We start from the raw sequence: 22,647 nt of genomic DNA on the forward strand, positions 1-22,647 counted from the left end.
TTCAAAATTGTATAAATAATGGGGCTGACCCTCCGGTGGCCTGAGGGGCGGGGTCTTTGTGATAATTATTGAAGAAGAAAAAAACAGAATAGCGATACAGGCCCTCTGGGCCTCTTGTTTTAATTTTGTAGGATCCCAAACATTATCACCTTACCATTAATACTACACGGATCATCACTTCATCAATAATTTAGAAAGAAACAATTTGAAAGTAAATTCCCATAAAGCAGGTTGTTATGTTTCTTGATGTTGTCCTTATTACAGAAGTTTGCTATCTCTACAGAGATTAAACAATGGAATCTTACATTTGGTTGATATTGTAAAGAGTATAGGTGTTCTGACATTAGTGATTCCAGTTGAACTACCGGTAAATTGATGCGACATGGAATGCATTTGGATTTTTCCATGATGGCACACTCATATGAATGATATGCTTTTAATATAAAAGTCAAGTATTTTCAGTATTAACATATACATTGAAATAAATAATCCATGTAATTCCATCATATTTAATTATTCTCTGTCTTGTTTTGATGACAAATGAAAAATCTTGTGTCTGCCATCTTGGATCCAAGTGATATGCTTCAGAAAACAAACCGTTTGTGCCGGTACAGTTCTGCTGGTACGACGCGGTCTATTTGAGATACAGCAGATTCATACCAGTACAACTTGTATACATTTTTTAAATCTGCAAAAAAAAAAATTAATGGATAATCTTAATTTTTGGTCAGAATCATGTTGTGGACCTTTATTGTTATTTTCAATGTTAATACTGTATTAATTTCATATGAATTATATATATATTGCTTTGTTTCAGAATGAGTTGTTCAAAGTCTTTCACAACATCCTCCTCAATTCTGAGAGTAGAGATGCCGCCCTTAACTTCATGGCTACAGCTTTAACACGAAATCTCAAGAAATCACAAATCCAGGTAAATTGTGGGAAAGCAATGATCATAATTAGTTAGATTATGGTCTGTGAATTGAAGGAAAAGTATTGATCATTGGAAGGATTTTAACTTTTCATCATGGCAAAAACAATTGAAGCAAACAAAAGTTTAATGTTAAGAAAAAATATTTCAGAGTTGTGCATAAGATGAAGTAGAAAATCTGTTGAAGGAACTGTTATTAATTGTAGAATTTCATTCGCACAGTTTATCAAATGTATAAAGAACTAATTGAATACCGATTTTATTAGCCCACCATCATCAGATGGTGTGCTTTTCAAATTGCTTTTTGTCCGTGGTCTGTGGTCCATTCTTCAGCCGTCCATCCTTGCTTCCTTTTGTCCGTTAACATTTCTTGTTACCGCTATTTCTCAGCAATTACTGAAGAGATCTTTCTCAAATTCCATGTGTAGGTTCCCCTAGGCCCTAGTTATGGAAATTGCATTTTGGGATCAATCGGTCAACAACCAGGCAGCCATCTTGAATTTTGATAGTTAAAGTTTGTCACTGCTATTTCTTAGAAAGTACAAAAGAGATCTCTCAATTTTCACATGTAGGTTCCCCTAGGGCCCTAGTTGTGCATATTGCTTTTTGGGACCGATCAATCAACAAGATGACCACATGCCTTCATCTTGGAGTTTGACAATTGAAGTTTGCGACCGCTATTTCTCAGAAAGTAATGAAGGGATCTGATTCAAATTTCATGTGCATGTTTCCCTAGGTCCCTGGTTATGCATATTGCATTTAGGCACCAATTAGTGAATAAAATGGCCGACGGGCTACCATCTTGGATTTTGACAATTGAAGTTGGTTACTGTTATTTATATCAGAAAGAACTCAAAGGATCTCTCTCAAATTGCATATGTAGTAATATGTAGTCAAAATTTGAAAAGCAGAGAAAAGATCCCTCTTTCCATTGTCAGAGGTTAATCATTCTTTGGTGGGTGCCAAGGTCCCTCAGGATCTCTTGTTCTGATAAAACAAGTCTAAAACTAATTTTAATGGCATTTTCTGAAGTTTAGCATATCTATCTAATATGAGTTTCTGACATTATAAATTTGTTATAAATTTCACTAAATCCTGAGTATTTGTTTGAAATACCATTTATTGAAATGTTTGCTATACTTTTCCAGGTCGATGAGCGGCTAGTATCTGGGGACGGCTTCATGTTGAATCTTTTGTATATTCTCCAAAAATTAGCAAAGAAAATAAATCTAGATAAAGTAAGTCTAATTCACACTATTTATTTTTATACATACATACAAGAACAATCCAAAACAAATAATTGCCAATTGGTATGAATGATGGTGATAATGAAAATTATGTTATAATTGCATAATCTCAAACCTTTTTGTTTCTCTATGTGGAGACTGATAAGATAGAATATTCTAATAAATATTCTTTCTCTAACTAATTAATGTGATGCCAACTATTTGTAGAATTAAATCTACTATTATGAGATATATGCTTTCTCTAACTGATAAACATGATGACAACTATTTATAAAATTAAATCCTACTTTGGTTTTCAGGTTGATGTGTACTACTTATTTCATCCCAATGCCAGAGTTAGCATCAAGTCTGAAACAAGACTGCGATCTCTTCCCGATGATGCAGATAAATGGGCACAAAGTCTTAGTAAGTTAACCTATTATCTAACTATTAGGACATTAATACATTTTGTACCCTAAAAAGGCCAATTACATCTAGATGTCCTTATCTGTAGGTACTTTGTGTTACTTTCTGATTCAGTTTAACCCAAACTAAATGGTTCTGACATACTACAAGAAGACATGTGACATTTAAATTACACCAGATATTTCTTTTATCTATCAATGTTTAGGATGAACAGTCAAATGACAATTAAATGCTTGTTTCCTTTGTCATCTTCAGGCCTACTGTATTAGATGTTTCCATTTAGAAAACTAATGAAATGAAATTTTATTTCACATATGTCATAGATTGAACTATTATAATGTTGCTTATTCCATTTCAGAAGAACAGAAGAACCCACCCTGGCAGGAACCTAAATTTCCCACAGAATGTTTCTTCCTCACTCTTCACTGCCACCATCTGTCCATCATACCAGTGTCCCGTCGCTACCAGAGACGGCTTCGTGCAATAAGAGATCTCAACCGTATGGTGGAGGAAATGGAGGCCGCCGAGCCTCAGTGGTCCCTTCTCCCTAACGCCTCACGAAACAAAGAGCTCCTCAAAAAGTGGAAGTCCCAAGCTCAGGTATGGAGGGTTATCAGAATTGAACATTACCTTTATATGCCTCAGCCATGAAAATAAAGTTCCCATGTTTCTTGTATCCCATACAATTCATAATTTATGGGAGACTTCACCCTACAAAATTCTTGTAAATAAACACTGTTGTAATTAGTACCTTCAATTATCAATATATTATTTAACTTCTTAGTTATTGACTCAAATGTGCTAAAACTTAATTTGTATAGCTATGATAGTTTATGATGACTGAAGTTTTGGTTGTTGAGGAAAGCTTAGTCAGTACCTGAAGATAAGTTTGAAACACTGACCTGCAGCTATTACAACAATAAGTAATCTATGAGAACTGGAATACATTAGATTTGTTTGACCCACAGCCTTTTAAGAGCTTACAGAAATAGGTATATCATGTTTCTAATATCATGCTTTTCATTTGATGAAAATTGTTTATTGTGGCGACAGAGACTACAAAAGAGCAAGCTTTGTGCTGATGCAGCTGTTCTGGATGAGAGTCTATTGATGCACTGTCTGGAATTCTACAGTTCTCTCGCAGACTATATACTTAAAGCTATGGATCCCACGAATAGAGGGTAAACAATACACACGCTGATTTGTAAGCTACATATCAAGTACATGTGAAACAAAATTATTTATTTTAGTTTATTTTATTATAATACATACAATATTCAAGTCTATGAAACATTAAGTCTTCTTTTCAAGGTAAGAAAGATGCGTATCTAATTTAAATAAATAAATTGATGCCTGATCTTTAAATGGGAGAGGGGACATGAAGTGTTACCCATGTAGATATAGCTAGGCTTTGTTATATTCATTCCAATCTCATTTCAGTTAAAATGACTAATTTCAGGATATACCACTGCAATTTTTACATCGGCAGAAAGATTTAATTTTGAATACACAATTTTTTTAACATATTGAATGGTTAAATTTAAGAATAACAATTCAGATAAGTTCCCAGATAAATAGAATGATATAATTTAGTAAGTGATTTTGAATATGTTTCAGAATGACATTACCATTACCTGATGACATTCCAATGCAGTTCTCAGCACTACCAGACTTCTATCTGGAGGACATAGCTGACTTCCTTCTGTTCGCACTTCAGTAAGTAACCGACAAGCTCATGACATGAAACTTTTAAACCAGTTTTCTTTCATGGCCTCTATATTTCCCCATTTGTGTTTCAAAACAAATTTGCAAAAATTTACCTTTTTATCCCCCGCCCAACGAAGTTGGCGGGGATATACAAATGGGTTCCGTCCGGCTGTCCGTCCGTACGAATGGTTTCCAGAGCATAACTCTAAAACCAGTTGAGATATTCCCACGAAACTTCATACACACATTGTTCTTATGGTCTAGTAGTGCCTTTTGCTATTTTTAGGTTTTCATTTTTTGCATTTTTTCCGTAACCATGGAAACATTGCTGAAAATATCATTTTTTTGTACCAGGTTTGTTTCCGGAGCATAACTCTAAAACCAGAAGAGATATTTCCACGAAACTTCAGAGACACATTGTTCTTATGGTCTAGTAGTGCCTTTTGCTATTTTAAGGTTTTCACTTTGTACTTTTTTCTGTAACCATGGAAACATTGCTGAAAATGGCAGATTTTTGTACCAGGTTTGTTTCCGCAGCATAACTGGAAAACCGGTTGAGATATATGCACAGAACTCCATAGGCACATTAGTCTTATGGTCTAGTAGTGCCTTTTGCTATTTTAAGGTTTTCACTTTTTGTACTTTTTTCTGTAACCATGGAAACATTGCTGAAAATGGCAGATTTTAATGTAAGAATCGTTTCCGGAGCACAACTCTAAAAGCAGCAGAGATATTTCCATGAAACTTCATAGACACATTGTTCTTATGATCTAGTAGTGCCTTTTGCTATTTTTAGGTTTTCACTTTTTGTGCTTTTTTCTGTACGATAGAAACATTGCTGAAAATATCATATTTTTGTAGCAGGTTCATTTCCAGAGCATAACTCTAAAACCAGCACAGATATTTCCATGAAACTTCATAGACACATTCTTTTTATGGTCTAGTAGTACCTTTTGCTATTTTTAGGTTTTCCTTTTTTTGCACTTTTTCTGTTACCATGGAAACATTGCTGAAAATATCATGGTAAATGGTAAATGTTACTTTGCAAAACTCCACCCATCTTTGTGTGAAATTCATTTTGGGACTCTTTTGTCTATGAAATCATTACGCCGTCATCTCAGCCAATCAGAAGCAACGTTACAAACGGCAACGCCATTTTTTCCTTTATGGACTGATAAAGTAAATTTTTAAGCCAATGAAAATGCTCGTTACATGCAAAATTGAATTATTCTAATATAAATGTCAAGGCTGTATACCTGATTCAACAATTGCAGCCCCGCTCTACTTGAATTATACTCCATCTTTCTTTAGCTCAACTTCCTTTTTCCTGGTTTTTTTCATACACATAGGTCTCCACAATCAAACTTACTTCAGCTTTGATATCTCCATTTGTGGGGGATCTGAATGACTATGTCCTTGTTGGATTTAAAAATGAGTGGAAATTGCTTTCAATATGAATTCAGTAGATGTCAATTGGCATAGATAAACTCACAAATTGATGATCCCTGCTTTAGCTGGATTTTTTTTTATAATATATATTATATTCTGACTAGGTTTGTGCACCAAATATTTGTCAACCTCTGCTCTGACTGTATACTATATTATTTCAATTCTAGGCTTGTGCCCCAGATATTTGTCGACCCCTGCTCTGACCGTATATTATATGATTTTGTTTCTAAGCTTGTGCCTCAGATATTCGACGACTCCTGCTCTGACCATATATCATATAATTTTGTTACTAGGTTTGTGCCCCAGATATTTGATGACCCCTGCTCTCACCGTATATTATTTTGTTTCTAGATTTGTGCCCCAGATATTTGATGACCCCTGCTCTGACCGTATATTATTTTGTTTCTAGATTTGTGCCCCAGATATGTGATGACCCCTGCTCTGACCATATATTATTTTGTTTCTAGATTTGTGCCCCAGATATGTGATGACCCCTGCTCTGACCATATATTATTTTGTTTCTAGATTTGTGCCCCAGATATGTGATGACCCCTGCTCTGACCATATATTATTTTGTTTCTAGGTTTGTGCCCAGATATGTGATGACCCCGGCTCTGACCATATATTATTTTGTTTCTAGGTTTGTGCCCAGATATGTGATGACCCCGGCTCTGACCGTATATTATTTTGTTTCTAAGTTTGTGCCCCAGATATTTGGCGACCCCTGCTCTGACCGTATATTATTTTGTTTTTAGGTTTGTGCCCCATATAATTGACGACTCCTGTTCTGACCGTATATTATTTTGTTTCTAGGTTTGTGCCCCAGATATTTGATGACCCCTGCTCTGACCGTATTATCCATGTGTTGGTGGTGTTGATCTGTAGTAGCACCCGTTACATCAACAACCCGTACCTCACTGCCAAGCTGGTCGAGGTGGTGTTTGTCATGAATCCAGCCATACAGCAGCAGACAGTCAACCTCCACACTAGACTCCTCATGCACCCTCTGGCCCTCCAGCATCTAGTACCAGCTCTAATGACCTTCTACACAGGTTACTTACAAAACTTTCTCAGTTTTTCCATGGTCATGCCTCGGTAGTGAGAGACATGTAACCATGATTATCTCATCCTATCTGGTTACATTGGAAACCATCAGCTTGATTTCAAAGAGAGAACAGACATTTCTAGTCTTGTGTAAAATTAACTGAAATATCTGCTTCTTCTTTTGATTAAATTGAAGAATCTGATAAGATCTTTGTTTTATGAAATTCACACACATTTAATCATCCCAAGTTTGTCAATGATATTAATATTATTCTTTGACATTTGTTATAGAAATTGAGACAACAGGAGCTAGCAGTGAGTTTTATGACAAGTTTACAATTCGTTATCACCTCAGCATCATCTTTAAGGCCATGTGGAGCATTCCCAGTCACCAGTTGAGAATGATAGATGAGGCGAGGTAATATCTTTAATACTTTTTTATGCCATGTTTTATATGTGTAAGAATACCCATGTGCACTTTTTAGCCCACCATTATCAGATGGTGTTCTATTCAAATTGTTTTTTGTCCGTGGTCCTTGGTCCGTCCTTCCGTGTGTCCATAAACAATTCTTGTTATCACTATTTCTCAAAAAAATTCTGAAGGGATCTGTTTCTAATTTCATATGTATGTTCCCCTAGGGCCTTAGTTATGCATATTGCCTTTTGGGACCAATTGGTCAACAAGGTATACTCCACTAGCAGATATTATGAATGAAATATTTTCTTCCCACAGTCATATATTACATATTAGTAGACGGGACGGTTTTGTGACAGCAAAATTTATTTATTTACAACTTTTAACGTTTTATTGAATAAAATGTGACCGATATCTCTGCTGTCAAAAAATGTTGTGTTAAGGTGTTTGCATTATCTGAGCTAGTTTGACGATATTAATAGCTTCATTGAATCTCTAACAATACTCTCTCTTTGACGCACGATAGGTTTAGAAGAAGCATCGCTTTTATGTCATAATTTCAGCCGATTTTTCATCTTGAAGCGGGTGTTTTTTCATTGTTTTTGTGTGTCCGATATCACTGCCGGTGACGTAGGTTGTCCCCATTGATATTGCAGTTAAAAATTAGGATGTAATTATAGTACCTATTAATATAAATGTAAAGCAACACCTCATTCTGTACCAGGGTATAACACATCTCTCTACTAATTACTATCAAATGAGACCCTATACTTACGGACATCAGACATGATAGAATTATACCACAATTATTTCAGGAACGGTAAGCACTTTGTGAAGTTTGTGAATATGCTGATGAACGATACAACATTCCTACTGGACGAGAGTATGGACTGCCTGAAGAGGATCCATGAGGTCCAGGAAGACATGGAAAACACTGTGGAATGGGCTAAACAACCAAAGGTAATATAGGCTGAATAACCAAAGGTAATATAGGCTAAATAACCAAAGGTAATATAGGCTAAATAACCAAAGGTAATATAGGCTAAATAACCAAAGGTAATATAGGCTAAATATCCAAAGGGAATATAGGCTAAATAACCAAAGGTAATATAGGCTAAATATCCAAAGGTAATATAGGCTATACAACCAAAGGTAATATAGGCTAAATAACCAAAGATAATATAGGCTAAATATCCAAAGGTAATATAGGCTAAATAACCAAAGGTAATATAGACTTAACAACCAAAGGTAATATAGGCTGAATAACCAAAGGTAATATAGACTTAACAACCAATGGTAAAATAGGCTAAACTACCAAAGGTAATATAGACTTAACAACCAAAGGTAATATAGGCTGTATAACCTAAGGTAATATAGGCTAAACAATCAAAGATAATATAGGCTAACCACCAAAAGTAATATAGGCTGAACACTTAAAGGTTATATAGGCTGAACACTCAAAGGTAATATAGGCTAACAACCAAAGGTAATATAGGCTAACAACCAAAGGTAATATAGGCAATAAACAACCAAAGGTAATATAGGCTAAACAACCAAAGGTAATATAGGCTAAACAACCAAAGGTAATATAGGCTAAATAACCAAAGGTAATATAGGCTAAATAACCAAAGGTAATATAGGCTAAACAACCAAAGGCAATATAGGCTAAATAACCAAAGGTAATATAGGCTAAACAACCAAAGGCAATATAGGCTAAATAACCAAAGGTAATATAGGCTAAACAACCAAAGGTAATATAGGCTAAATAACCAAAGGTAATATAGGCTAAACAACCAAAGGTAATATAGGCTAAATAACCAAAGGTAATATAGGCTAAACAACCAAAGGCAATATAGGCTAAATAACCAAAGGTAAAAGGCTAAACAACCAAAGGTAATATAGGCTAAACAACCAAAGGTAATATAGGCTAACAACAAAGGTAATATAGGCTAACACCAAAGGTAATATATAGGCTAAAAACCAAAGGTAATATAGGCTAAACAACCAAAGGTAATATAGGCTAAACAACCAAAGGAATATAGGCTAAACAACTCAAAGGTAATATAGGCTAAACAACCAAAGGTAATATAGGCTAAACAACCAAAGGTAATATAGGCTAAACAACCAAAGGTAATATAGGCTAAACAACCAAAGGAATATAGGCTAAACAACCAAAGGTAATATAGGCTAAACAACCAAAGGTAATATAGGCTAAATAACCAAAGGTAATATAGGCTAAACAACCAAAGGTAATATAGGCTAAATAACCAAAGGTAATATAGGCTAAACAACCAAAGGAATATAGGCTAAATAACCAAAGGTAATATAGGCTAAACAACCAAAGGTAATATAGGCTAAACAACCAAAGGTAATATAGGCTAAATAACCAAAGGTAATATAGGCTAAACAACCAAAGGTAATATAGGCTAAACAACCAAAGGTAATATAGGCTAAATAACCAAAGGTAATATAGGCTAAACAACCAAAGGTAATATAGGCTAAACAACCAAAGGTAATATAGGCTAAATAACCAAAGGTAATATAGGCTAAACAACCAAAGGTAATATAGGCTAAATAACCAAAGGTAATATAGGCTAAACAACCAAAGGTAATATAGGCTAAACAACCAAAGGTAATATAGGCTAAATAACCAAAGGTAATATAGGCTAAAAACCAAAGGTAATATAGGCTAAATAACCAAAGGTAATATAGGCTAAACAACCAAAGGTAATATAGGCTAAATAACCAAAGGTAATATAGGCTAAACAACCAAAGGTAATATAGGCTAAATAACCAAAGGTAATATAGGCTAAACAACCAAAGGTAATATAGGCTAATAACCAAAGGTAATATAGGCTAAACAACCAAAGGTAATATAGGCTAAATAACCAAAGGTAATATAGGCTAAACAACCAAAGGTAATATAGGCTAAATAACCAAAGGTAATATAGGCTAAACAACCAAAGGTAATATAGGCTAAATAACCAAAGGTAATATAGGCTAAACAACCAAAGGTAATATAGGCTAAACAACCAAAGGTAATATAGGCTAAACAACCAAAGGTAATATAGGCTAAATAACCAAAGGTAATATAGGCTAAACAACCAAAGGTAATATAGGCTAAATAACCAAAGGTAAATAGGCTAAACAACCAAAGGTAATATAGGCTAAACAACCAAAGGTAATATAGGCTAAATAACCAAAGGTAATATAGGCTAAATAACCAAAGGTAATATAGGCTAAACAACCAAAGGTAATATAGGCTAAACAACCAAAGGTAATATAGGCTAAACAACCAAAGGTAATATAGGCTAAAAACCAAAGGTAATATAGGCTAAATAACCAAAGGTAATATAGGCTAAACAACCAAAGGTAATATAGGCTAAACAACCAAAGGTAATATAGGCTAAACAACCAAAGGTAATATAGGCTAAATAACCAAAGGTAATATAGGCTAAATAACCAAAGGTAATATAGGCTAAACAACCAAAGGTAATATAGGCTAAACAACCAAAGGTAATATAGGCTAAATAACCAAAGGTAATATAGGCTAAACAACCAAAGGTAATATAGGCTAAATAACCAAAGGTAATATAGGCTAAACAACCAAAGGAATATAGGCTAAATAACCAAAGGTAATATAGGCTAAACAACCAAAGGTAATATAGGCTAAATAACCAAAGGTAATATAGGCTAAATAACCAAAGGTAATATAGGCTAAATAACCAAAGGTAATATAGGCTAAATAACCAAAGGTAATATAGGCTAAACAACCAAAGGTAATATAGGCTAATAACCAAAGGTAATATAGGCTAAACAACCAAAGGTAATATAGGCTAAAAACCAAAGGTAATATAGGCTAAACAACCAAAGGTAATATAGGCTAAATAACCAAAGGTAATATAGGCTAAACAACCAAAGGTAATATAGGCTAAAATAACCAAAGGTAATATAGGCTAACAACCAAAGGTATATATAACAAATAACCAAAGGTAATATAGGCTAACAACCAAAGGTAATAATAGGCTAAACAACCAAAGGTAATATAGGTAATATAGGCTAAAACCCAATATAGGCTAAAACAACCAAAGGTAATATAGGCTAAACAACCAAAGGTAATATAGGCTAAACAACCAAAGGTAATATAGGCTAAATAACCAAAGGTAATATAGGCTAAACAACCAAAGGTAATATAGGCTAAATAACCAAAGGTAATATAGGCTAAACAACCAAAGGTAATATAGGCTGAACACCAAAGGTAATATAGGCTAAACAACCAAAGGTAATATAGGCTAAACAACCAAAGGTAATATAGGCTAAATAACCAAAGGTAATATAGGCTAAACAACCAAAGGTAATATAGGCTAAATAACCAAAGGTAATAAAGGTAATATAGGCTAAATAACCAAAGGTAATATAGGCTAAATAACCAAAGGTAATATAGGCTAAACAACCAAAGGTAATATAGGCTAAACAACCAAAGGTAATATAGGCTAAATAACCAAAGGTAATATAGGCTAAACAACCAAAGGTAATATAGGCTAAATAACCAAAGGTAATATAGGCTAAACAACCAAAGGTAATATAGGCTAAACAACCAAAGGTAATATAGGCTAAACAACCAAAGGTAATATAGGCTAAACATAAACCAAAGGTAATATAGGCTAAACAACCAAAGGTAATATAGGCTAAATAAACAAAGGTAATATAGGCTAAACAACCAAAGGTAATATAGGCTAACAACCAAAGGTAATATAGGCTGAACAACCAAAGGTAATATAGGCTAAACAACCAAAGGTAATATAGGCTAAATAACCAAAGGTAATATAGGCTAAATAACCAAAGGTAATATAGGCTAAGGTAATATAGGCTAAATAACCAAAGGTAATATAGGCTAAATAACCAAAGGTAATATAGGCTAAACAACCAAAGGTAATATAGGCTAAATAACCAAAGGATATAGGCTAAACAAATAATATAGGCTAAATAACCAAAGGTATAAGGCTAACAACATAAATAAATATCCAAAGGTAATATAGGCTAAACAACCAAAGGTAATATAGGCTAAATAACCAAAGGTAATATAGGCTAAATAACCAAAGGTAATATAGGCTAAATAACCAAAGGTAATATAGGCTAAATAACCAAAGGTAATATAGGCTAAATAACCAAAGGTAATATAGGCTAAACAACCAAAGGTAATATAGGCTAAATAACCAAAGGTAATATAGGCTAAATAACCAAAGGTAATATAGGCTAAATAACCAAAGGTAATATAGGCTAAACAACCAAAGGTAATATAGGCTAAATAACCAAAGGTAATATAGGCTGAATAACCAAAGGTAATATAGGCTAAACAACCAAAGGTAATATAGGCTAAATATAGGCTAAACAACCAAAGGTAATATAGGCTAAACAACCAAAGGTAATATAGGCTAAACTAAACATAGGCTAAAAACCAAAGGCTAAAACCAAAGTAATATAGGCAATATAACCAAAGGTAATATAAGGCTAAACAACCAAAGGTAATATAGGCTAAATAACCAAAGGTAATATAGGCTAAACAACCAAAGGTAATATAGGCTAAATAACCAAAGGTAATATAGGCTAAACAACCAAAGATAATATAGGCTAAATATCCAAAGGCAATATAGGCTAAACAACCAAAGGTAATATAGGCTAAACAACCAAAGGTAATATAGGCTAAACAACCAAAGGTAATATAGGCTAAAAATACCAAAGGTAATATAGGCTAAACAACCAAAGGTAATATAGGCTAAACAACCAAAGGTAATATAGGCTAAACAACCAAAGGTAATATAGGCTAAACAACCAAAGGTAATATAGGCTAAACAACCAAAGGTAATATAGGCTAAAACCAAAGGTAATATAGGCTAAACAACCAAAGGTAATATAGGCTTAACAACCAAAGGTAATATAGGCTTAACAACCAAAGGTAATATAGGCTAAACAACCAAAGGTAATATAGGCTAACAACCAAAGGTAATATAGGCTAACAACCAAAGGTAATATAGGCTAAACAACCAAAGGTAATATAGGCTAAATAACCAAAGGTAATATAGGCTAAATAACCAAAGGTAATATAGGCTAAATAACCAAAGGTAATATAGGCTAAATAACCAAAGGTAATATAGGCTAAATAACCAAAGGTAATATAGGCTAAATAACCAAAGGTAATATAGGCTAAATAACCAAAGGTAATATAGGCTGAACAACCAAAGGTAATATAGGCTAAACAACAAAGGTAATATACTCTCTACTGGTCTAAACTATATTCATGTTTAAGAGTTATATGAGATTGTACCAGTCATGTAAATAAATTAAGTAGTTATTTTTATGAAATACTTTGAAAGTAACAAATACAAGGGGAGACAATTTGAATGTAAATATTGTAAGGGAAGTAACTCTTAAAAAATAAATTTCTTGTAACATTTCAATAGTAAGAATATCATTCTTTTGTAAATCATTTTGGCCAAAGTTATGAGAGAGAAGAGGATGTAAGTAGCCAAAAGGCCTAAACAATATTATTATCATATTACCCAAAGAGTATACATTCTGTACTTTATCATATAGGAAGAACAACAATCTCGCCAGCGCCAGCTGGCCATGGATGAGAGACAGTGTCGCTCCTATCTTACACTGGCTACAGAGACTGTAGATATGTTTCATTACCTAACCAAGAAGATCAAGGAGCCTTTCCTAACACTGGTATGTAGTATATAAGATAGTTTACACATGTTACATCATTAGTAAATTTTCATGTATGGATTTGTTTCAGTCCTATCTTCACTCTACCTGTTTAAAGTTTTGTTTATATATTTTTCTCTGCATCAAACTATTGTACCAGAGACAAAGTACCAGTAGTATATAAGAGAATTAAAGACCTGTGGCAGCCAGTTGCTAGGTGCTTGTCACAGGTCATTGATTTTTCTGTGAGTCTCTGATCCTCCCCTACCTATCAAACCTAGAATGATAAAAATCTTATCTAAAACCAAACCAATTAAACACAACTAAACTTGTATGGTTTTTTATTCTCAGGAATTAGCTGATCGGCTAGCTGCTATGTTAAACTTCAACCTTCAGCAACTATGTGGATCAAAATGTAAAAATCTGAAGGTAAAGAATCCGGACAAATACGGATGGGTACCCCGGAAGTTACTGAACACCCTGACAGACATCTATCTCCACCTAGACTGTGAGGCCTTTGCCAAAGCCATAGCCGATGATGAGGTGGGTTGGAGTAGAAAAGCTCAATAATATTTTAGAGTGTCGTAAATTTTCTTTAGAGTGCCGTAAGTTTTCAAATATTATTTAGAGTGACATAAGTTTTCAAATAATATTTAGAGTGCAGTAAGTTTTCAAATATTATTTAGTGTTGTAAGTTTTGAAATATTATTGAGAGCGTCGTAAGTTTTCAAATATTATTTAGAGTGTCCTAAGTTTTCAAATGTTATTTAGAGTCCAATCCTAACCAAACTTGAAACAAAGCTGAAGGACATCAGTATCATCTCAACACGCCTCATTTCAGGGTGTGAGATTTAGGGTCTGTGTAACTTAGGGATGCTAAACTATACTTGGCTCTTTTCATAAAGAATAAGTCTGATCCTAAACAATCTTTAAATAGGGCTAAAGGCCATCATTATCACATCAACACACCTAATTGATGCAGGAAAAGCGCTTATGTACTTACAATTATGCGTAATGTGTATTATGTAGTATACATTATTATGGTAGGTCTGGTCATGTAGCTTACAAACCAAAAGGAGTAAAGTTCTTACTTCCTTCTACTGTAATCAGGCTTAATTTGGTTTATCAGATTTTAGCGTAAAATCTTTTGAGGACACATTAGTTAATTAATAAATGGTTTCATTTACAGTAATTAATCTAATGATATAAACAAAATGGACAGTCGTATAAATTTATTGTAAATTTTCCTGGGCTATGACAACAGCTAAAATAAGTCTGTATTTATTTATCCATGGAGTAAATTAAGAAAGCAATTCCTTAAGCAGTTATGTAAAGTATTCTGCTACATATGGTATTAATATATTGATAAACTTCTTGTTTACAGAGGTCCTATCGTAAGGAGCTGTTTGATGATGCAATAGCCAGGATGACCCGGGCCAACATTAAGACTCATAATGAAATAGAGAGGTTCCGGTCACTACAGAGTAAAATTGAAGAACTAGTCAAGAAAAAGAGAGAAGCAGAAGTAGACTATGGTGATATACCTGACGAATTCAAAGGTAAAACCTTGTCTATAGAACAGATTCAGATGTATAATTAATAGATCTAGAGGATCTTACACTTGTGACTATGTGATATGGAATTTATCAAATGAGTTCAATAATTTGATATGCCACGAGCCTTTAGACGAGTGTAAAATTCTATTTTTTCTTCTCTATATAAAACAGTAGAAATCTGGCTCGGATGTAAATTTTACGTCTACTGAAACAATCATGCGACGTCATATAGATGTTATGATGTCAAATCTATATATGACGTCATAATAGTGTCATTACACATGTCTTACGATATTCATGAAATGACTGGATGGACCAGTTATGTGATAATGGGTATATTACCATGAATAATCACATGATTTCTATTATCTACTTTATAGATCATTATATACTATAACAGGTGTCTCCAATATATATATTTCAAACAACTGATCAAAGCTTCAGAGAGCTTAACAGCCTTAACCTAAAGGAATGATACATGGTTTCAGATCTGATTCAGCAGCTAAACAGAGATAGATTACTACTGATCTGCATTATCTGATATAACATGATGGCACCAAAGATAGTAACATGTCTTCTCCTAGGCTAGTATTTACCAGTGACATGGTTTTTTTGTCATAGTAACACAAATCTTTGGAATCACTTATACGGAAGTGGTGGGTGATATGTGGTAGTTCTAGCACCATAGCTTTACTCCTGTATTAAGGGTTTGGTGCCTTTTTGACAAGTTTCCGACAATGGCAATTTTAGGTAGCACAAGACCTTGACACACTTTATTTGTCTGGTAGGTAGCACAGGACCTTGACAAACTTTATCTGTCTGGTAGGTAGCACAGGACCTTGACACACTTTATCTGTCTGGTAGGTAGAACAGGACCTTGATACACTCAATCTGTCTGGTAGGTAGCACAGGACCTTGACACACTTTATCTGTCTGGTAGGTAGCACAGGACTTTGATATACTCTATCTGTCTGGTAGGTAGCACAGGACCTTGACACACTTTATCTGTCTGGTAGGTAGAACAGGACCTTGATACACTCTATCTGTCTGGTATGTAGCACAGGACCTTGATACACTCTATCTGTCTGGTAGGTAGCATAGGACCTTGACACACTTTATCTGTCTGGTAGGTAGCACAGGACCTTGACACACTTTATCTGTCTGCTAGGTAGCACAGGACCTTGACACACATAATATGTCTGGTAGGTAGCACAGGACCTTGACACACTTTATCTGTCTGTTAGGTAGTACAGGACCTTGACACACTTTATCTGTCTGGTAGGTAGCACAGGACCTTGACACACTTAATCTGTCTTGTAGGTAGCATATGACCTTGACACACTTTATCTGTCTGGTAGGTAGAACAGGACCTTGACACACTTTATCTGTCTGGTAGGTAGCACAGGACCTTGACACACTTTATCTGTCTAGTAGGTAGCATAGGACCTTGACACACTTTATATGTCTGGTAGGTAGCACAGGACATTGACACACTCTATCTGTCTGATAGGTAGCACAGGACCTTGACACACTTTATCTGTCTGGTAGGTAGCACAGGACCTTGACACACTTAATCTGTCTGGTAGGTAGCACAGGACCTTGACACACTTTATCTGTCTGTTAGGTAGTACAGGACCTTGACACACTTTAGCTGTCTTGTAGGTAGCATATGACCTTGACACACTTTATCTGTCTGGTAGGTAGAACAGGACCTTGACACACTTTATCTGTCTGGTAGGTAGCACAGGACCTTGACACACTTTATCTGTCTAGTAGGTAGCACAGGACCTTGACACACTCTTATCTGTCTGGTAGGTAGAACAGGACCTTGACACACTCTATCTGTCTGGTAGGTAGCATAGGACCTTGACACACTCTATCTGTCTGGTAGGTAGCATAGGACCTTGACACACTTTATCTGTCTGGTAGGTAGCACAGGACCTTGACACACTCCATCTGTCTGGTAGGTAGCATAGGACCTTGACACACATTGTCTGTTTGTTAGGTAGAACAGGACCTTGTTCTAATGATTGTATGTGAGATATTTTTATTCAGATCCACTTATGGACACACTGATGGTCGACCCTGTGATATTGCCTAGTGGTGCCATCATGGAGAGGGGCATCATTATGAGACATCTCCTGAACTCTCAGACAGACCCGTTCAACCGCCAGCCTTTAACTGAAGAACAGCTTCTTCCTGGTAGGTACATGTGGTGTGGACATCAGCAAATATTCTAACTGATTTACTTTCTTATGAAACTAGACTCATATTGCAAATATCAATGCTGTAAAAATATTGTAACTAAAATTACTGTACTTGGAAACTTGACATGGATGTAGAGAAAAATTGATTATCATTAAAATGAACTTTGGATTTTAAATTTGGCAACTTCTATGCTTGATTAATGAAGTTACAGTCAAACCTTTCATGAAAGCAAGTCTGTCTTCAATATTGACTTTTTACTCACATTTACGTTTTTGTTTATTAGGTCATCTGACCCGAAGGGTCAGGATGACCTACTGTCATCATGCACTGTCCGTCATCGTGCGCCATGCGCCGTGCGTAAACTTTACATTCAAACGACTTCTTCTCAATAACCGAAAGGCCCAGGGTACTGATATTTGACCTGTAGTATGCTGGGACAAAGGGCTACCAAGTTTGTTCAAATGAATGACCTTGACCTTCATTCAAGGTCACAGGGGTCAAATATTATAAAATCTTTTAACGACTACATTGTGTTGTGCTAATAGTCAGATGACCGTTAAGGCCCATGGGCCTCTTGTAAATTGCTATCAACAATTCAATTTTAGATTTGGTGATGATTTCATTAAAAAATCTTTGTTTAGATATTTCTTCCGTTATTTTTCAGCCACTGAAATGAAGGAAAAAATTACAAAATGGATGCAACAAAGAAGAACTTAGTATCTAACAGAGACCTGTTGGCCGCCGCTTACACTGCTCCTCAGGAAATACTGACACTTTGGACTGTTCAGCACGTGGTACAGTGTGCTTTGTATTTAACAAGTGACCCTTGTCTGACAGAGGTCGTGTAAATTGTTGGAATGAATAGCTGAGTGATTGGTTTATAAGTCTCATGATCTGCTCAAAATAGGAGTCGTGTGACCTGTTGAAGGCAGGAGTCATGTGACCTGTTTTAAGACAGATTTTTGAATGTGTTGTGTAATGTTTATGTGATCATGATTTTTTGAATTTCTCTATGAGGTCACTGGCAGTTCTACATGGTGGATAATGATCCCTGTTTTCCATGACAATATCATTTCTTATCTATTATTTGTTATTAAATCTGTTCTGCTGAATTCATTTTGGAACATGCTGTTGGAAGAATTTTGATCTTTTGAAATGCCTTTATGAAGTAAGGCTCACAACTCAGGTATTTGTTATTAAAGAAATACATAAATCAAAAGTTTAATGCTTGAAAATATAATATTTCTGTAATTTTATGCTTAATTTGATTTATTCTCAAAGCAGACACAGTTCACCATATCTGGCAATGATTTGGTTTTGATTTCTTTCAAATTTAGAGTATTTAAATATTTAATTTCCTTACTTTGAAGATTGAAGTTTATCATATATAAATAGAGTAAGCTCAATCGTTCTTTTGGAATCTCTGATGAATTATTATGAGAAGCAAATGTATAGAGTTGTGATTTCCATGGGCATTATCCAGTGATCAGATAGGAATCAGAAAGTAAATAGTCGTGTTACAAACATTAACGTGGACATTTTGTGGATTTAGTGCTAGCACCAGTGTAAAAAAATTGTTTCTAATGATAATAGGTGTTAATAAACACTTACATGCTAGAATGTCCATTTCATTCAAATGTTTTATATGTAATAAGTATCTGATAATCAGTTCTAACTTATGTTTGTTTTGGTCTGTAAGTAGAAGGAAAACACAATAATGTTAGGAAGTCTTGATTCAATATTACGGAAGTACAATCTAAAAACCTGTCCAGTTTTCACTGTAAATATCACTGTTTACATTAATAATGAACTATACTGGACAAACAATCGGATGTAATAGGATTTATTTTGGTAAGAAACTACATTTAAAGACAGACTTTATTGTCACTGACAATAAGTACTTGGACAGCTACAGCTAACAGTAATTGTGTTCTTTTGCTATTTTCAGTACAAATGATCAAAGCAATTGTTTTCTTTTTACAGTTATATTTGTATAGTTTTCTTATTGAATTAAGTTTTTCAACTTGGTGTCCAGCATCTACATGAAGTTTGTCTTCAGCATCAGAAAACTCCATACTGATATACATAGTAAACATACGTTGTGACAGGTGATATTATAATTCACTCGTGATGATAGAGGTTAATGTTTCAGACACAAGACTTGAATATTCTCGTCTATTACTCAAGTTCGCAGTGAAGGGTTAAAGGTAAATTCAATGTCAGGTCACATTGAGGGTCAAGCTACAATAAAGATCCAAATGAAAACTCGAGGCCAGGTCAATATAAAAGCTCAAAGTAAATTTAAGGTCATTTTGAAACAACCCTTTCCTCCTGTTCTGATGACAAAAGTTTCTTCTGTTATCCTGTTTATGTTCACTTCTTATTAGCCAGACTGGTGTCACTAATGTAACATGGTATTGCTGTCCTATCATACAACAGCTTGAAGTATGCACTTGTCTTATATAAGAGTGAAGTTAACACCTGCTGATTAGTCCTGAATCCTTATCAAGGATATTGGTAAAAATCGGTACAAATTAAATCATGGATAGCTCAAAGTTGGCAACAGTTGGATGTTGGCATTATCTGGTGGTAAAGATTTTGTTGAATTCAATGTTCTACTTTTTGAACATGTTTATTTTTCCTTCAATTAACTACAAGATCATCATTATTATTTGACTATTTGGGTTGGTAAAGAGATGACTTTCAGGTCCATAGTAGAACTGCTGTTAAGGGAGCACAACTAACTGTCTTCTGTTTGAATTGTGATGTTTTGATATCTTTCAAAAGACAAATGTGATCTTCAAAAGAAACTTATTGCAATACTACTTCTGTTACTGAGTATGTTTGTATTTTGTTTCATTTTGAGTTGTAATGTCCATATGTGCTGTGTAAATGAGAAAATAGGAAATATCTAAAGTATAAAATAAATATTAATTGTACAAATCTTATGTATGTTAGTAAGTCTGGTGCCAAGCACATTTGGTGAGTGGTTTTGTGATGTCTGCACATGATATCTGTTGTATTTCCACAGATGTTATAAACATTGTGGCTTTATCTACTGTACTAAGTAATCCAGTACAATACTAGCTTCAGTATTACTCTTACATTTAGAGAATTCTGTTCCACTTGACCAGGTGATGTACCAAATCAGAAGTTCTTGGTTCATTTTGCTACAAACAAACAAAATTTGATTTCTCTATCAAAATTTATAAAACACTTTCTTTTCAAAATCTGAAGGAAAAAACTATAAAAGGTACTGTTTGTATAGACCTTACGTAAATTGGTGTAGTCTGCCTACATTGGGTATTAAAAGGTACTGTTTGTATAGACCTTACGTAATCGGTGTAGGCTGCCTACATTGGGTATTAAAAGGTACTGTTTGTATAGACCTTACGTAAATCGGTGTAGGCTGCCTACATTGGGTATTAAAAGGTACTGTTTGTATAGACCTTACGTAAATCGGTGTAGGCTGCCTACATTGGGTATTAAAAGGTACTGTTTGTATAGACCTTACATAAATCGGTGTAGGCTGCCTACATTGGGTATTAAAAGGTGCTGTTTGTATAGACCTTACATAAATCGGTGTAGGCTGCCTACATTGGGTATTAAAAGGTACTGTTTGTATAGACCTTACGTAATCGGTGTAGTCTGCCTACATTGGGTATTAAAAGGTACTGTTTGTATAGACCTTACATAAATCGGTGTAGGCTGCCTACATTGGGTATTAAAAGGTACTGTTTGTATAGACCTTACGTAAATCGGTGTAGGCTGCCTACATTGGGTATTAAAAGGTACTGTTTGTATAGACCTTACATAAATCGGTGTAGGCTGCCTACATTGGGTATTAAAAGGTGCTGTTTGTATAGACCTTACGTAAATTGGTGTAGTCTGCCTACATTGGGTATTAAAAGGTACTGTTTGTATAGACCTTACGTAATCGGTGTAGGCTGCCTACATTGGGTATTAAAAGGTACTGTTTGTATAGACCTTACGTAAATCGGTGTAGGCTGCCTACATTGGGTATTAAAAGGTACTGTTTGTATAGACCTTATGTAAATCAGTGTAGGCTGCCTACATTGGGTATTAAAAGGTGCTGTTTGTATAGACCTTACATAAATCCTGCCTACATTGGGTATTAAAATCTGTTTGTAGACCTTATGTAAATCAGTGTAGGCTGCCTACATTGGGTATTAAAAGGTACTGTTTGTATAGACCTTACATAAATCGGTGTAGGCTGCCTACATTGGGTATTAAAAGGTACTGTTTGTATAGACCTTACGTAAATCGGTGTAGTCTGCCTACATTGGGTATTAAAAGGTGCTGTTTGTATAGACCTTACATAAATCAGTGTAGGCTGCCTACATTGGGTATTAAAAGGTGCTGTTTGTATAGACCTTACATAAATCAGTGTAGGCTGCCTACATTGGGTATTAAAAGGTACTGTTTGTATAGACCTTATGTAAATCAGTGTAGGCTGCCTACATTGGGTATTAAAAAGGTGCTGTTTGTATAGACCTTACATAAATCGGTGTAGGCTGCCTACATTGGGTATTAAAAGGTACTGTTTGTATAGACCTTACGTAAATCAGTGTAGGCTGCCTACATTGGGTATTAAAAGGTGCTGTTTGTATAGACCTTACATAAATCAGTGTAGGCTGCCTACATTGGGTATTAAAAGGTACTGTTTGTATAGACCTTACGTAATCGGTGTAGTCTGCCTACATTGGGTATTAAAAGGTACTGTTTGTATAGACCTTACATAAATCAGTGTAGGCTGCCTACATTGGGTATTAAAAGGTACTGTTTGTATAGACCTTATGTAAATCAGTGTAGGCTGCCTACATTGGGTATTAAAAGGTGCTGTTTGTATAGACCTTACATAAATCAGTGTAGGCTGCCTACATTGGGTATTAAAAGGTACTGTTTGTATAGACCTTATGTAAATCAGTGTAGGCTGCCTACATTGGGTATTAAAAG

The 22,647-nt window shown here is 34.8% G+C and overlaps 1 protein-coding gene across 1 annotated transcript in view; it reads left to right on the plus strand.

Annotated features, from left to right (window-relative positions):
- LOC138316018 (ubiquitin conjugation factor E4 B-like) overlaps positions 1–19,876 on the plus strand; it is a 35,494-nt gene extending 15,618 nt beyond the window's left edge. Inside the window, exons 13-26 of the mRNA XM_069257494.1 lie at positions 818–931; positions 2,080–2,169; positions 2,478–2,583; positions 2,942–3,183; positions 3,637–3,764; positions 4,201–4,299; positions 6,553–6,791; positions 7,075–7,201; positions 8,014–8,158; positions 13,793–13,927; positions 14,258–14,449; positions 15,291–15,465; positions 17,518–17,664; positions 18,335–19,876. Coding sequence (XP_069113595.1) covers positions 818–931; positions 2,080–2,169; positions 2,478–2,583; positions 2,942–3,183; positions 3,637–3,764; positions 4,201–4,299; positions 6,553–6,791; positions 7,075–7,201; positions 8,014–8,158; positions 13,793–13,927; positions 14,258–14,449; positions 15,291–15,465; positions 17,518–17,664; positions 18,335–18,387 — 1,992 coding nt within the window. The 3' untranslated portion in view covers positions 18,388–19,876. The remainder of the gene's footprint in view (positions 1–817; positions 932–2,079; positions 2,170–2,477; positions 2,584–2,941; positions 3,184–3,636; positions 3,765–4,200; positions 4,300–6,552; positions 6,792–7,074; positions 7,202–8,013; positions 8,159–13,792; positions 13,928–14,257; positions 14,450–15,290; positions 15,466–17,517; positions 17,665–18,334) is intronic.
- Positions 19,877–22,647: the final 2,771 nt, after the last annotated feature.

This window comes from Argopecten irradians, chromosome 1 (assembly GCF_041381155.1).
Source record: "Argopecten irradians isolate NY chromosome 1, Ai_NY, whole genome shotgun sequence".
NCBI lineage: Eukaryota > Metazoa > Mollusca > Bivalvia > Pectinida > Pectinidae > Argopecten > Argopecten irradians.